Source organism: Macaca thibetana, chromosome 8 (assembly GCF_024542745.1).
Source record: "Macaca thibetana thibetana isolate TM-01 chromosome 8, ASM2454274v1, whole genome shotgun sequence".
In the NCBI taxonomy this organism is placed as follows: Eukaryota; Metazoa; Chordata; class Mammalia; order Primates; family Cercopithecidae; genus Macaca; species Macaca thibetana.
This window is the reverse complement of record NC_065585.1, coordinates 64,933,522-64,952,040: the sequence shown is the minus strand read 5'-3', so window position 1 is coordinate 64,952,040 and position 18,519 is coordinate 64,933,522. Positions and strand designations below refer to the sequence as shown.

The 18,519-nt window shown below is 36.7% G+C and overlaps 1 protein-coding gene across 1 annotated transcript in view; it reads right to left on the bottom strand.

Moving 5' to 3' along the window:
• Window positions 1-18,519, bottom strand: part of MRPS28 (mitochondrial ribosomal protein S28) — a 100,852-nt gene that overhangs the window by 67,353 nt on the left and 14,980 nt on the right. Inside the window, exon 2 of the mRNA XM_050802243.1 lies at window positions 11,577-11,758. Within this exon, the coding sequence (XP_050658200.1) occupies window positions 11,577-11,758 (182 nt within the window). The remainder of the gene's footprint in view (window positions 1-11,576; window positions 11,759-18,519) is intronic.

Here is an 18,519-nt window from a genome sequence, read left to right as displayed (position 1 = left end):
ATTTTTGTATTAAAAGTTAAGCTTTGTTCACACACAGAAAATACGTAAAATGCATACACAAATTCTGTACACCTCCCTCTAAAAGGCAAAGCCCAATTCCCTTTCTCTTGAGTATAGGCTGGGCTTTGTGACTCACTTTTAACCAACAGAATATGGCAGAAGTGATAATGTGTGACTAGGTCATAAAAGTTATCACCACTTCTTCCTTGCTCTCTTTCTCTCTCTCTGATCACTTACTATGGGGGAAGCTGCTATGTTGTGAGGGCACTCATGCAGCCCATCAATGGTGAGATTCACGTGCCAAGGAACCAAGGACTCCTGCCAATAGCCAGCACTAACTTGCCAGACATAGGAGTGAGCTACCTTGGAAGCAAATCTTCCAGCCCCAGTCAAGTCTTTAGATGATTACAGCCCTGGCCAATATCTTGACTGAACTTCATGTGAGACCCTGAGCCAGAATCATCTAGCTAAGGCATTCCTGGATTCCCGCCCCACAGCAATTATGTAAGATAATACATGTTTATTGTTTTAAGCCACTAAGTTATGAAGTAATTTGTTACACAGACATAGATAACAGTCACACAAAGCTTATTCTCAATTCTGTGCCACTCCTCATGCCATTTTCCCCAGAGGTGTCCTTTCATTATCCATCCCAACACTCCCCCTCTATCCTTCAGTATTCTAACTAAAGTTTCATCTCTTTGGGAGGCACTTTTTTGTCTATGAAACCATCTCAACTTTCATTTCTCTGGCTTCTCCTTTGAAGAAGCCAGATGATTGACCACATCATTCATTTAGTCATTTATTCATATATTCCTCTGTGTTACTGTGCTATATGTATATATCTTTCCTCCTAAAGATGAAGATGTCATACAGTTTTTAAAACCTGCATTAAGCACACTATGATTAAGGTACTCAATAAATATTTGCTGATAAAATTAACACATCTCACACACACTTATAAACACATACCCTGAAAGTGTAATTTGAGTAAGTAGCATAAAGTAGTGGTTAACAATGTAGAGAAGCTACTTTACCTCACATCTGCATACTTACTAGCTGCTGTCCCTGGCTAGGTTATTTAAAATATCTCTATAAACCTTAGTTTCTTCAGTGTTTTTAAATGAGAATTCTAACAGTACCTTAGAGTAATAACAAGGTTAAAGAAAATAATGCATGCAAACCTCTTAACAAAGTACCTAGCATAGAGTACTCAACAAATGTTAGCTATTATTGTTCTTATAATGAATTACAAATCACAAAATATGTGCTGAAATTCTAAGTCCCTATGAGTCTCTAGATGTTATCAAGTAGCAATCTAAATTAAGACAAAATTCTACAAACAAAAAGAGAACTCAGACCTTCTTTTAAAACAGCTTTTAATTCTTAAAAAATCCACTTGTAGGTCAATACAACTACAGCCTGAACCAATCATAGGAGTGCAGACCTGATTCTTTCTCCTCTCTGTCCTATTAAGATATTACCTTCGAAGCTTTTGTGAGAACACTTAATTGCTTGCATTCCTTAACAGGCAATCACCAAAGTAGTTTCCAGATTCACTTTTGACCTTTACAGTCCTGAGAAGGCATATGAGGCAAACTTCCTAGAGATGTAAATTTAGACAATCTCTGGAATGACAGAGCTACACATATGTGAATATGCTACATAAAGCAAATCCATTTTGCACATCAACTAAAACAGAATTCAATTGAACAATCAATCCAATAGAACAAATCAATCCAAAAGAATTTTGTTATGGCATGTATCCAAACAAGAAAAAACCCCTCTAATGCTGTTCAGTCTGAATTACATGAGTTTCATGAACTGAGAACATCTCTAAGATCATATTTTATAATTTGATCATATTTGAACATATTTTCAGGTTTCCTATTAAAAAGCTAAATATAACAGATGCTCTCCTATCCTAAAAAGGACTTAAGAGATCTGTTAAAGAAAAACTAGATGATTTTAAACCACCAACCTATATAAAAACATGCATACTTTTTAAATATGTTCCATGTCATCTGCAATAAAATGACCCACTTAATTCAAATTCTTATTTTCTCTTTTCCCCACCAATACACCTTAAAAACTTTAGTTTTTGAAACATCCACTCTTTATCTGACCCTACATATCACACAACCTGAAATAGAAACAAAGATGGGGAAATTAGCTTGTTTATTCCACCTTAGTGTCAAACAAAAGTACAAATAATATTCAGTGCATGTGCTAGTTACCTTAGAGCTGCCAATCATGCTTGTTTTGAAACCCTTCGATTTTCAGAGCTGTCAATCTTGTGTGTTATGATAGAGAGTCAGCACAGAGATAATGCTTTAAAAGACAGAATCCTCATTAACACATTAGTAAATGAACTTTACTTATAAAACTGGACTTGAGGATTTTACGGACATGTTTACAGCTCTTGAAAAATCAAAACTAAAATACAACTTAATGAAATGAAAAGATTTGGAGAATTTGGCTCTTTGACCAAAGCAACAGCATAGTTTAACCACAGAGATTTTATATACATATATAAGATACTATATTATAAAAAAAGAAATGCTCCTGACTAACACTAATCACAAGTATTATGACCTTGAACGGAAGTAGGAGAATAAAACTGATCTAAATCTGGGCATTTTAACTTTTGTTTTTAAAGCATGCAATCATATCAATATAACACATTCCCCTTCTCCACCTCCCCCATACAACCCACCTCACTATCTACCTAGTCATTCATGTCCAAAATGAAACATTATTCAAAACTTTTCTCTCTCACACACAAACCACAACTATTCAGTCACCAAGACCTGTCTCTTCTACTTCCTAAATTGCTAAACGTGTCTCCTTTCCCCACCCTAAGATTTAATTCACATTCTCATCATTTTTTTCTGGCGGCTTCCTTACTAACCTCCCTCTCACATCTTTCTTCCGAAATATGTTCCACACCTCTGCCAGAATGATCTCACTGAAACACAAAGTTGACCCACGTTGCTTGTTACAATATTTTAATGATTCTTTGCTACCTTCAGAATAAAATCTCAATTTTTTAGGACAGTATGTAAATTCCTTGAAAATCTGGCTCCTGGTCATCTCCCCACTCTCCCATCACTCCTCCTAAACTTAAGCCAACTAAACCACTTGAATTCCCAGAAGAGGCAGGCTCTCTCTCTCATTTAAAACTTGGGCAAGTGCTGCTCCCTCACCCAGAAACACTCTCATTTTCTGCACGTAGTATCTCCTACCCATCCTTTGCAACCCAGTTCTATTGTTAGTTCCTCTAGGAAGCCTTCTCTGACACAAGCAGATTGAACCATCAATTCCTTCTCCATTCCTGTAGAAGACAGTAAACAGAACTTACATGATGTTATATTTATTGGTTTACTTCTCTATCCCCCTGACCGGATCAACTCCCTGGAAGCAGGGATTGTCATTAGTCTGTATGTCACTAGCCTTAAATACACAGGTAGCACATAATAGATGTTAATAGCTCATTAAAGGTTTGGTGACTCAGTGAAAATCTTATCATGCCCAGTTCATTTAAAAATAAAATTAATAAAATAAGTAGCTTATTTCTTGAGATTGATAAAATGTTTTACCAGTGCATTCTAAGGCATCCAAACTAATCAATGCTATAAAGCAATTCTTTGGGCCTAACAGGAGTTTTAAGAAATTTACTCATTTACTTGCAAATTCACTATAACAATTGGTACCATCTCAAGCAGGATTTCAGATTGAATAATTTCACCTTATTTTTGCTACTGCCCCTACTGGAGGTGTTAAAGTCTCAACCATGATAAATGTTCATGTCCAAAACACTCGGCACCTTGATTGGTTCAACAAACACTGTTCTGATATGTGACAATCCTTATCAAGGGCATCAGTGAACAGACAGTCAACACAGGCAAAACTCCAACCCAGCTACACTTCACTTATCAGGAAGTTAGTTATCTGGTGACATCAAGTAGCTACACAGCCCAGTGAGACCTATACAGAAGGAGTTTAGGAGCTGTCAGAATACATGTTGAAGCCCATACACTAAAGTACCCATACTTTACTTACAGAAGAGGCTGCTAGGTCCTTACTCAAACCCTAGTTGTTCTTATTTTAAGCACAACAAATTTGATGACTGATCTCCCAAGTATAGGCATACTGGAAGAGGAAAATTAGGAGGTCTGAGAAAGCTATAAAAAGCAGATAAGGGCATAACAGCAGTAAAGGAGAGATAACACAAAACTGCAGATCTGGGGGGTTATATGGTTATGGAGCATAATTCTGCATATTTTTATTATGATACAACACAAAAATTAATGTTTATAATTGTGACCCTGGGTCATCAAAAGAAAAACAAAAAAAGGCTCAACTGCTTTAGGTCTAACAAGGTTCAAAGAAAGTATATAATACATTTTATTAAAAGAACCAATAAACAATTAAAAATTAAGTATATTAGGTATAAATAGCCAATTTTCTATTATTTACACAATAAACTTTTTTGAAACATATCATTCCCAAATAACATGAGGCATATTGATATTAATCAGGTCCTGTGACTAGAGGTCTTACCATAATTATGATACAGATCCATCACAAAACAAAGCCTAGACCTGCTAGTTATTAGCTTATTGGGGGTTACAGTATTCAGACTCACCATACTATTTCTTAGTCTGTTCGATCTGAATAACAAAACACCATAAATGAGGGTACCTTATAAACAGCAGAAACTTCTTTCTCACAGTTCTAGAGGCTGGAAGTCCAGGATCAAGGAACAAGCAGATTTAGTGTCATGAAGACCTGGACCTGGTTCATAGATTAACTAGCCAGTTTACTAATCCCATTCATGAGGGCAGAATCCTCCTGACCTAAGTACCTCCCAATAGTCCAGCCTCCTAACTACATCACACTGGTGATTATGTTTCAACAAATGAATTCTGCGGGGACACAAACATTCGTAACATAGCAACGACGCACACCATAACCAAAGATATAATAGACTACCTATCATTTTTTAACAGACCTCCACAGAGCTTCACTGCCACACTGCCTTCAGGGTCCCTGACATGAAATTGCTTCATATGTAAGACTGTTTTAGGAAGTCTTTATGATGCTTGAGTTACTATATATTGTATGATTTAGAGTGCAGCACAGCAGGGTGAAAGGCAAATTTGGACATACACTGCCCTAGGTTTGAATCCCTGCTTTGTTAATTACTAGTTGCGTGACTGCAGCACATTATTTATACTCAGAGACGCATTTTCTTCATTTGGGAAATGGAGATAATATATACTTTCTATATGTTTGTTGTGAAGAAGAAATGAGACAATATACATAAAATGCCAGTGTAGGTTTTTAAAAAGCTGTTATGATTATCAGAAGGAAATCAGATGGAATATAGAAAGGAAACAATCAAGTCTGTGAAATTGTGAGCTGCATTAATATGACAGAAGAAAAAATGTCTAAAAACACGAGTACACAAATTCCCATGATGGGAAAAGTGCTCTGTATTTTTAAATCACTATACAAGCCCTCTGACTCACAGAAAGTTTCATGGAAAATTAGGTTAAAGACTCATAGAAAAAGTATACATGTACACAGCAAAAATATTAACTTAAAGCAGATTAATGCAAATATTCTAATATGGGGCCAAGGCGTTCTCTCTTAGTATGGGGTCCATTCACTGAAGCTCTGCTCTTCCTTACATAAGAATACCCACACTGCAAGGTCTGTGACTGACAGGGCCAGTCATGTGAAAGTAGAACAAGAACAGAAAGACAATTGGAAAGCAATACCTTTCACGTTTTTATAATTTTTGTTTCAATCTGCAGTTTTCTTGCACAATCTAATTCAATAGCAATTTCTTAAAAACAAAAAACTCCTTTCTGATTCAAGCAGCAGGGACAGGGGGAAAAAAAACAAAAAACCAAAGTTTTCCTTTGTGGGGTCTTTCTAAAACATTAAAGTTAGCATTCATAAGAACAAAAACCCTTTCTGTATTCAAATTTTATTAATTTGTACAATATTCAAGTAAATTTCTTAATATAAACACGTTTTGAAATGAGTACAACTAGGCCGGGCATGGTGGCTCACGCCTGTAATCCCAGCACTTTGGGAGGCCAAGGCGGGCAGATCACTTGAGGTCAGGAGTTCGAGACCAGCCTGGCCAACACGGCAAAACCCTGTCTCCACTAAAAATACAAAAATTAGCCGAGCGTGGTGGCACACGCCTGTAATTCCAGCTACTCAGAAGGCTCAGGCACAAGAATTGCTTGAACCTGGGAGGCAGAAGTTGCAGTGAGCCGAGATCATGCCACTGCACTCCAGGCTGGGTGATGGAGCAAGACTCTGTCTCAAAAAAAAAAAAAAAAAAAAAAAAGAAAAGAAGCACAACTAAGCTTTTGCTAAACATGTACCTCAACTGGAAGAAACAAAAGTGCCTAGGTATAGTACAGGACTACTAATTTCTAATGTTCCATGTGGTGTTGGTATCTGTCAGTGGGCTTTACAAAAGAAAACGATGATGTCAACTGATTTGACAAATCAGTTAATTAAATGATAACTTCCAAAGAAGTTAATGCCATTCTTAGTCATTCTGATTTGTCATCTGTGATTTCTGACTTCAAGTCATAAGCTGATTTAAAAGAAAAATAGAATAACTTTTGAGGCTGGCACTATAAGGTCCCATGCATGTCTCAAAATCTTTAAATATACTTATGCCTATTCTGCAACTTACTCTAAGTAGATCAAATTACTATTGTTCATGCTTAAGTACTATAGCTTAGATTCTGAATGTTACTATTTAGGTCATGTCTTTCTAAAATTAGTTTCTTCCTTTCCAAGTGTTTTTCAAACTTTTCTTATTTACAGTAGAAATACTCACCACACACATTAAACAAAATTGTCCCAGAGCTGTAATACATAAAACAGATAAATGTAGGGCCACTCTGAAAGTAGGGCCCAACTGCCCCTTTATCCCCAATAAGCAATATCTTAAACTTTTCTGCAAAACTCTAGGGTTTTTTGGTACAAAGACTAAAAACTGTTTCTTTAAACTATAATCAAAAATGAACATTAAAACAAAAGTTATAGAACTTAAGAGGCTATCATTTAGCTAATTAGAATATTCATTAATCAAAATATTTTCTGATCCCTATTAGTTGTTATAAGTCTGAAATGCCAAACTTACTTATTAAAAGAAACAATAAAAAATTAAAACATTTGGCTAAACTGGATATTTCAATTAGTTATTTTTCACTGTATTTAATTAATCTTTAAACTGTCCTAAAGTAGCATTACTCAACTACACAAAAGTCTGAATGAAGAAAAGAAAATAGTTCTCTAAAAGGATCAAAATAAAGGAAGGCTGGGCTGGGTGCAGTGGCTCACACCTGTAATCCCCAGATTTTGGGAGGCCGAGGCAGGTGGATCACAAGGTCAAGAGATCGAAACCATCCTGGCCAACGTGGTGAAACCCCGTCTCTACTAAAAATACAAAAATTAGCTGGGCATGGTGGTGCACGCCTGTAGTCCCAGCTACTCAGGAGGCTGAGGTGGGAGAATCGCTTGAACTCAGGAGGCAGAGTGTGCAATGAGCCAAGATTGCACCACTGCATTCCAGCCTGGTGACAGAGCAAGACTCTGTCTCAAAAAAAAAGGAAGGCCGATGAATGATGAACAGATTATGTATTTCTCTTATTTATAACGATTTAAAATGTACCAAAGCAGGAAGCTCTGTCATTATGGAGATTCAGCCTCCTAGACTCTGTTCAGTCAGAGGCCTGACAGCATGACTGTAGAGAACATGTGTCCAGCCCAATAAGCTGTTCTACCTAGTCATATAATCTAAACACAGGTCCACAAAGGGAAAGACCAGAAACAACTGAGCTGGATCTCATTACTTCCTTGTTCAGTGATAAAGACAACAGGCAAACATTTGAATAAAGTCGGTTCCTACCCACAAATTTTGTTTTAGATATAAGTAGGAGTAATAAGTAACCAAAACAGTAATTATGCTGACCTGACAATTCTCAACAATATTTTCAAAGCATAAGTGACAGATCCCTATAAGAAACCTAGAGAAGGGTTTTAGAAAGAACCTAGGCATTTCTACATGAAGATCTATTTATTAGATCTTCAAATGAAGATCTAATAAATATTCTGTGAAGAGTATAAACCTTCATTTCATGATAGATTAAAAACTGGAGAACATGAAATTTGATACGTTAAAAAGTTTCTCTCAAAAAACAATGTATGTAGATAAAGACCTGGAGTTGTTATCTACATAGCCATAAAGGTATGTACATAGGATATGTAGGTAGAGAAAATAAGTAATCAAACTACTGATGTTAAACCTTGGCTGAAGATTGGGCACAGTTAGAAATAACATTACCAGTCTGTAGGACCAAAGAGGAAGCTGAAGAGAGCTTCAGAGACAGCTGAAGACTTGACTTTTACCTTTTTTTTTAAAGCCACTTTGGTAGCATTTCAGACTTACAGCACTAGAACTAGAAGTCAAGCACTAGAACTAGAAGGCCTTTTTTGACTACTGTTATCTTCCACTCACCAGGCACTTTGTCACCGTACTGTCCATTTTTACTTATGTAATTACCAATATTTTAAATTGATTCATGTACTTGTTTACTATCTATGGCTCCCTCCCCCATTTGCATATGCACTTCAAGAGAGCAGAGAACTAGTCTGTCTGGTTTACCAGTCTTTACAACAGTACCTGGCTAACTGAAGAGGTCTAGTAAGTATTTGTTGAATGAATGAGTGAACGGATGAATGAATGAACAAATCAACTCCTGTAGCACTTTGACTCTTCCTTCTTGATGATCCTCATTCATGAATGTATTTATTTTGTGACTCCTTTGAAGTTTAAATGGGTACTTCTGGTAAGAGTACTAAGCAGATGGTTTCATGGAAGCAGGAATAGAGAAATTACTACAGATAGCTACAGAACAAAGAGATGTAGGCATATAACTCTCCTAAATACATTTAAAAAGACTCTAATATACTCACTGCTCCAAAGATTAGAAAATTTACTTGCAAAATTACTGAGCCACCCCCTCTCCCCTCAAAAAGCTTTTATGACTGCTTCATTGGGGGGAGAACAGAGATGGAGGTTTCAAGAAAATAATTTATATAATAGAATGTGTGCATATGTGGTATATACTTAGTTTTAAATTAAAAATTAAGATTTAATAAATGTTGTAATAGATGCTAGTATTTAACCATTTAAAGCTATACTACACATAAAACAAATTTAAGTCAGACTATACTACTCATTAGAAAACTAATCGCAAATCTGATACTTAAAAATCTGTGACTTAAAAGCCAAGCATGGTGGTACATGCCTGTAAGTCCCTGCTGAGGTGGGAGGATTGCTTGAGCCCAAGAGTTCAAGTCCAGCTTGGGCAACTTAATTCTAGATCTCTACGGCATTCTGAATATATTATGTTCAAGAATATGACATAATCACAAAAGTGATGTTTTAAATTTTTAATTCAATGAGAAAAAAGAACAGTGCAGACAAAAGAATATCCACAAAGAAATAAATATCCATGAAAGACATATGATTAACAGAATTCCATCCTCACATGTAAAAAAAAGTATATGACTGGTATTTGTAATTTATAATAAACTTGACTAAGCAGTTGAATATCTGCTGAGAAATAGCTTAGCAGAGTTGTCATAACATAGATCTTTTTAGAAAGTCAATACCTGATTCTCTGGTTGCACGTTAGGTCAGCTTGTAAGAATAAGATAGGCACTGCAACTGGACAGCATCCATGGTAGCTGATCAATTGTAAGGAGGGGACTAAGGATTTCTTTGTGTAAAATAAAACAGTACTTTATTTTATAATTACTATATATTTTCCACTAATGAAAAAATGATCTGCTACAGCTTCTGGTGATAGTATAATACCTAAGAGCTGAGGATACCTCTCTTAAAGGGTAACTTTTTATCACCTATCTTCTTACTTGCCTCCTTCATAAACCCTCCTCAAAAGGAATTCTTGAGGGATGTCATCATTAGGTCACCAGGATTTTAGTAATAACAATGCAATGAAAATAACAATAACAATAGTAGCATTTGTTTACCATATGCCAATCGCTTTTCTAAATTTTTAGACACAATAATTGAATTCCTTCTGTAGCCGTTTACATAACAGATACCGATTACAGTATTAAAATCTGGATTGACAGACACACCCTACTTAGAAATTTCTTTGGGTCTCCCTACTTTTGAACTAAGCTTGTATGATATTTGATATACCAATTCAAGTCATGCTCGAGCCATTCCTCTCATGCCAGGGAGCACAGTCTTTCAGCTGACACCTGGTTTATACCACTCATCTTGTTAAAACACTGTTCAGCCTCTGGTTATCTAAGCTAGAGGTGCGCTGCAGCCAGCTAATATCAGTTTGTGAGAAGCCCTGCGCACACATCTTCCCAACTCTGCATTCAGTGACATCATGTTGGTGACTTGACATTGGCCATGTTGGGAGTATTTTACATTATAGAAATTAGGGCTTTTTTTTTTAATCAGCTAGTTGTTAAATATTTACTCATATATCACTAATCTGAGGAAATGTGTATTCTGTTGTTTGTCAGGCCCTATTCAGATTCAGGTAGAACAAGTTTATGTCTCTAAATTGGTAAGACCAATTATCAACGCCATCTTTAGATAGCCAGCTCTCAGGAGAAAAGCAAATAATTCTCATAATTGCTCTCCTAGGTCTGGAGTAGACTCTTCGCCTTTCATTTCCACAATATGACCAATTTTTATATGCCAAAAACTTCTTAAACACTGTAATTCATCCTATCTAAAATACCATTGATTACTAGATTCACTATTGTTTTATATATGATTAAGAAAAAAAAAAAAACACTGCCAGTTAATTTAATATACTGTCAACTGTAATATGCATCCTGATATCAAAAATAGTGAAAACTAAAAAATGCACATCAGAAATTGATGGGGAAAAAAATCACTTCTATCTTGTTTACTATTGGTTTCCCATCTCAGAATCTTAGTTCAACCTCTCCTTGACTCTCGATATTCCACTCCTAGATCTCCCACCTTAGTGCCTTCTCCAGTGCCTTTTTGTATTCATAAATATCTTTACCTACATAAACTACAACAGAATGAACTCTATTTATTAGGAAAAATAATCCTAAAAATAGATGCAAAATAATAAGAAAAGAAAGAAAAAAAAGAAAGGAGAAGTGGAAAGAGATCATGGAACAGAGAAGGGACAAAAAAAGGGTTCCAGGCAAAATGGCCTAAGCAACGTACATTACAAAGTTGGTTTTAAGTTTATGGTGTGGAATGGCTTATTATCAGGATGAACATTCAAGTCTTCCCAGCAACTGCTTTCACTGCTTTGAGAAGACATGAGTCTGGCCTACCATGACCAACAAGTATTTTTAAAGCACTTCAGACTTTTCTTCCGCATTATCAAGACAAATAAATATGTTTTCTGTCTTTTCAAAAAATACCTTTCATTCAACAATACTTTTGAGCTGTCTTGACTTTAATGAATACTCTTAAGGTACTTGGAAATGATTCTACTTACTCTCCATCCACTTCTGGTCTTCTACATACACAATGAAACTTTCCACCAAAATCTATGTAAAGATCATTCTCCACAATATGAAAGATCCGTCCAATGACCAGTTTATCCTTTGCAGGTCCCATCTGCATAAGAGGAGAACGTCTCAGCATAGATGCGAAGGATTCCACATTTTTTGGAGAGCCCTAAATATGAAAAGAGATATTTATATACATGTACCTCAACATGAAGGTATAATAAAGTCTTAAAGAAATATTATTAAAGTCAATTGTTGTAGCAATAATTTTAAAATGTTTGTGGAATTTTGCTTTAAAATGCCAGTTATGCTCTTCAACTTCCTCTTCCATCCTTTCCTTCCTGAAGAGGAGTTAAAGAAAGTAGGCATTGAGGTTGAGTGCAGTGGCTCACGCCTGTTATCCCAGCACTTTGGGAGGCTGAGGTGGGTGGATCACCTGAGGTCTGGAGTTCGAGACCAGCCTGACCAACATGGAGAAACCCTGTCTCTACTAAAAATACAAAATTAGCTAGGCATTGTGGTGCATGCCTGTAATCCCAGCTACTCAGGAAGCCAAGGCAGGAGAATCACTTGAACCCGGGAGGCAGAGGTTACATACAGTAAGCCAAGATTGCACCAATGCACTCCAGCCTGGGCAACAAGAGTGAAACTCTGTCTCAAAAAAAAAAGGAAAGAAAAAAGAAAGAAATTAGACATCTACACTTGGCAGAGGATGACAGAGATGTGATAGTCCAGGGTGAGGTCTCAAGAGCCCAGGCAGGGTAAGGAGAGTAGAAGAGTGTCTGTATATCAAGTCTCTGAAAATGGGGGAGGTGGGGTGGTTAGTAGTCAGAGTATGAGCACGTGAGGAGGGCATCCAAGAAGCAATTGACTTTATTCCTAGCACTGACCATCTGTAAAAAAATGCCTGCTAAGTCAAGTTTAGTGAAACTGACTATTCTTTTAAAACAAATTTAAATATACATTATGATAAAAACAATTAAGAGCCTTTCATCACAATGATCAGTCTGAACATGATTTCCTGATATACAATTCTTTCTAAAAAAAACTTGAATTTATTAATACTTTTGTTTTTCCTAAATTCCAAAAGAAAAACAGCTTGTTTTGTGCTATTCACTTTCTAGGAATTGTTTTACATATTAAATTCACTTGAGGTATGACTATTCTTTTTTTCTTACAAAAATTTTTTCCAAACACATTTTTCCAAATCCGTAAACACAGATTTGTGCCTTCTACTCATTTTTGTGTATAGAGTGGTGTGTGCAATTTGGTACAAACTAAAGGAAGAGCTAAGTTTCTATCTGTGAGAGCAAATCATGGAAGAATATTAACAATTTGAGCTGACGACTTACATGCTGTATTTGGAATGAGTTTTACATTTGTTATTCAGGGGAGAACTACTTACTAAAAGTTCAATAGTAAAGTGCATTTATTTTTAAAGCTACACAACTATATTTGTGACTTAAGTTTAATGCATGTACTACTTGAAAGATTACAAACTCAAACGCCAGGCCAGGTGAGGACTTGATAATCAGGATACGTGCCCAAGTTTAAAAGGTACAGACACTACTCAGCTCCAGCTGCAATTCAAGTCCCCATGTTTTAATTTTTTATGTTTTAATTTTCCAAGAAAAGCCAGAAATCCACATATTAATGTAAATTTTCCAATTTTTAAATACGTATTATATGCAGGGGGAAAAAGTTGTCCATTTTACCAACCTGGCAAAACACATCCAGGTGTTGAATTTGGCCCACGAACCACAAGTTTATGATCTCTGCTTCAGGAAAAGGAAAGTCAAGACATTTGGCTTATGCCAAGTCCCTTAGGTGCTAGAGGGAGGGTATGATGATGAATTTGTTTGGTGAACTGAAACACACTGGGAAAAAATCCTTAGCACAAAAGGGTCAATCTAAACTAAAGACAAGTCAATAGGCCTAGAGACCAACTACAGCTGAAAGGGTAACCAGGAATGTATGCCATGAGCAATCACACTAGTTTTATAAATCCACAAAATACAACATTAAAGGTCCTTAAACAAGCACTTTGAAAAAAAAGTTCTTTCTTGCAGAGCCAAAGATAAAACAAATCCTACAGAGGTAACACAGACACAGCTGACTTGCCCTTTAGAGGTAGCATAAAAGAGTAATTCTAAGTAAGCCATTCTTGACAAGAGCAGCTACATAATCCTTTGCTGGGAGCCACTATTCCATCCATAGCAGCTGCCACCAAAGCAGTGGATAATAGCAGTGCTCAAGAGAAGAGCAAACAGTATCAACTTGGGGGTCTCTGCTTGTAACCAGGGCAGGTCCTGCCCACTTTCCCTATGATCTGCTTTCCCATTACTCCACTTTTATGGCTGATATCTACCAGAGTTCCTCTCTTCTTCTTCTTTTTTCCTTTTGGCTGACTCAACTGAAGCCATAGTTCAATTAAAACTAGATGACAGGGGCTAGGCATAGTGGCTCACACCTGTAATCCCAGCACTATGGGAGGCCAAGGTGAGTGGATCACTTGAGGTCAGGAGTTCAAACCAGCATGGCCAACATGGTGGAACTCCGTCTCTACTAAAATACAAAAATTAGTTGGGCATGGTGGCATGTGCCTGTAATCCCAGCTACTCAGGAACCTGAGGCAGGAGAATCGCTTGAACCCAGGAGATGGAGGTTGCAATGAGCCAAGATGGCACCACTGCACTCTAGCCTGGGGAACAGAGTGAGACTCTGTCTCAAAAAAAAAAAAAAAAAAAAAAAAAACAACTAGATGACATGAAGATGCAGTAGTAGTAGATCCAGTAGTTAAACTTTTACTGGAGATAATTCAGCCATCACTAAGACCTGTTCCTAAAATAACACAATGTCCTTTATCAATTGTAAAGAGACATTTGAGCTAAGATTAGTATAATAGTAAGCGGTATTTTCCCCTTGGTTTTAGAAAATTATTGAGTGCTCTCAACTGTTTAAAAAGATTCTCTTGAGATTTTTAGTAAGTCTACAGTTAAATATTAATTACATTATAAACTTTATATAGTTATTTTTTAAAGGTAACTTTAAAATCAAGTGGAAGTAGAACATTTCTCTTCCATTATTTTTTGCCTTTACTTTATTATATTTTGCAGGGAAGTCAGTGTGTTTTCAGTGAGTGAAAAATAATTTTCACTCACAAGCATAAGAACCCTGGATTAACACCTGAATTTGCTTTTAAATTGTAGCTCATTATTTCATTTGATTTTTGATATTGCATCATTGATTTTGAGAAGCTACATCAAACAATCAGACAAACCCTTGCTTCAAAAATCATAGTCTAGAACCATCTCTGAATTCTAGGGCTTATACCAAAATGTACTCATTTACTTGTCAAATGACTACTAAAAACAGTAAATGTAGCAACTCCCACAATCCATGTTGACTACAGGGAGTCCTGTTTTAAAGTCTCTAAACTAACATTGATAGCTCCTCTCATGCTGACATAGACTGCAGAGACTGGAAGCATACTGTCACTGCTGGATATGTATCATGGAGCTCAGTGCCTAACCCTGGAAAATGTTACAATAAAGCCCACTAACTGAGCTGTCATAGGTACTAACTTGGAGTTGACTATTTCCTTTAAGAGTTGGTCACAGAGCTCAGATCTCCTGCTATTCTGCTGTACTATTTTCTCCTTGGAAGCCTGAAAGTTGAACAGGACCGTCAAGGTAGAAAGGAGGAAGGTAAAGGAATTACAGACATATGGAACAGTATCACTTTCATGTATTCAATCATTCATTCATTTATTCATCAAACATGTGTTGTGTTTTTAATATACATTAAGCATATATATAACTATCATGCATATGAGGACCATTTAATATACAGCTTAGAATCGGGAAACTAGTGGTAAAAGAAATATGAGACATCAACTAATCCAACTACCTCATGTTATACATGAGTACCATACATGCTATTCAAAGCTACATGGGATGCTGAACAGTAGTTCTTAAATAAAATTTGCTGGTGAAGACAGAAAATAGATACAAACATCATAGCAAACTTAAAAGAAGACAGTACAGAAGAATAACAAATACTTACGAAACCTGACTTCTATGACCAACTCAGACAATAAACAGCTAAAAAAATCCTGAATAAGTCATTTAACTTCTCTAGATCTGTTTTCTCATTTATAAATTAAAGGACTGGATAACTATAAACTTTCTTCCAACTCTATAAAGTAGTAGGAATTCTTAAATATTCTAAAATATAAAAAGGATTTTATAAAGTAACACACATTAGAAATGGGAGACATTTCTCCCATTTGACCCAGTCACCTCCTTTAATGTAAACAATAACAACAGCTGGGCACAGTGGCTCACCCTGTAATCCCAGCACTTTGGAAGGCTGAGGTAGGTGGATCACCTGAGGTACGGAATTCGAGACCAGCCTGACCAACACGGGGAAACCCGGTCTCTACTAAAAATACAAAATTAGCCTGGCAAGGTGGCGCTATGCCTGTAATCCTAGCTACTTGGGAGGCCGAGGCAGGAGAATCGTTTGAACCCGGGAGATGGAGGTTGCGGTGAGCTGAGATTGCGCCATTGCACTCCAGCCTGGGCAACAAAAGTGAGACTCTGTCTCAAAAGAAAAAAAGAAAAAAGAAAAAGAAAAAAAACAATAACAACAAAGGTAATGAAATGGCATATATACTTTAACTACTTCATACTGGTTAGCAAGAAAAAAATTTCAACATGCATCTCCAAAAATGACTCATTTCTATTAACTGTGCTATGATAACTTTTGTTTCTTTAACACTAACCAATAAATGTTATGCTCACAACAAAGTTCTTTTATTGAAATAAATGTATTGGTGACTCAAAGTGATATGGTACTTACATTTATCTCTCTCCCTCCTGAAATCCCATTAAAGGATGGTAAAATAATAAATTTAAAAATTGTAAAAATTATAAACCCTCAATATTAAAGGGAACAGATGGAGAACAAAAGTATACAAGCATACTTTCTAGTGGATAGGAAGCATGTGGAAGAGTGGTAATTAATGAAGCAGAGTGAAATGCAAGAAGAAGCTGTGAAAAAAAAAAAAAAAGCTATTCTATCCTGAAGAATTCCATAAAGGTATGGAGCTCAGTCATGCCAGGCTGCAGTGAGAAAACAAGCTGAAAATAAGAAGAATAACTAAAAACAACAGAGGTAGGGCAGTCAATCTTCTGTCAAGCACAAAATTCCTCAAATGCATAATATCTGGTAATAGGTATGTATTATCCTGGCAAAAATAAATATATTTTTTTCTTCTCTTAAAAAAAAATCGAATAAATTCTATAGAGGAGAGCCAAGTTTGGGATGGTTTGTTATGCAGCAGTAACTTACACTGTTTCTATAACCTATAGAAGCAGCAAAGAAAAGAATCCAAATGACAGCTGTGCAGCAAGCATATGAATAATTTGTGATGACTCAAATACGAGGGCTCCCAAAGGAAGTCTGTGAAGTCTGGCCACATGGCTGGAGCCTTGGCTCTACCACTTACCAGCTCTGGGGAAAGGCCTATGCACTCAGAATCTCTGTGCTGCTGTTTACTCATCTTATAAAACGGGGTTTGTAATTATATCTATTTTACAAGATTGTTGTAAGGAATAAATATGTAGCCATATGTAAAGCACTCAAACACTGCCTGAAGGTAAACAGCCCCCTGTCAAAAACTTTAGCTTTTTTTAAAATTAATTTCTTATAGATTCAGTCACCACCATCAAGTTTTATTGACTAATCTAGTATTTCTCAACCAGGATGATTTTGCCCCCCCGCATCCCCACCCCAGGGGATATTTGGCAATGTCTGGAGATGTGTTTGATTGTCATGACTGAAATATCAACAGCTCTTCTTAGATCCATTGGAGAGGTGGGGGTCACAGGGAAAACTGCTGTTCCCAAACATGGAGAGACAAGTGAATACAGAGAACTACTGAAAAGAAGCAGCCTCCAAGAACAAACCTCTGTGGGAACCGGTGCCAAGGTAGGGAAAACCGAGTTGTAACTGGTGAATTGGTGGAGGCTCAGTGTGGACAAGTCTGAAAGTTAAAAACTCCAGAGAGACCCAGTTACTGGGGACTCCCACACTTTTGTGAGTTTTATCTGCAGGAGCTCAACCTGGTTCTCACAGTGAATACAGGAGAAAAATCCCTTTGTACTTCAGACAGCAGTGGAGAACAGAACTATTTTGAAATACATCAGAGCACTCTCTCCTATTCAACAATTTATTCATCAAACATGTGTTGTCTTTTTAATATACATTAAGCATATATATAACTATCATGCATATGAGGTGTGTCCTCAAGAGAAACTCTTCAACCAGAGCCTAAACTGCTGGGGTTTTGTCAGAGCCTAAGTGTCCTGGGGGAAGGGAGATAACCAACTCTAGCTGGCTGTAGTCATCTTGTCCCACCAAAAGAGAGGGAAACACTGAGAAGCAAATGTGAAGTTCACAGTCCGGAGGCAGAGGCTCACAAGAAGACTGAGACGCACTCATAAGACTGTAGAACACTCCCTCCCCACATACCCTATCACCACATTACTAAAGGCCAACTGACAGCCATTCCTTTTACCCAATACATCATGTCCTGATGTCAAGAAGAAATTACAAGATATACAAAAAGGCAAAAAACATAGTTTGAAGAGACAGAGCAAGCATCAGAACCAGACTCAGATACAGAAGGGATACTGAAATTATCAGTCCAGGCATCTAATACAACTATGATTAAGACACTAAGGGCTCTAATGGATAAAACAGACAGGATGTAAGAACACATAGGCAATGTATGCAGAAAGATGGAAATTCTAAATAAGAATCAAAAAGAAATGCTAGAGATCGAAAGCCCTGTAACAAAAATGAAGAATGCCTTTGATGCGCTTACAGGTAGATGACACAGCCGAGGAAAAAAATCTGTGACCC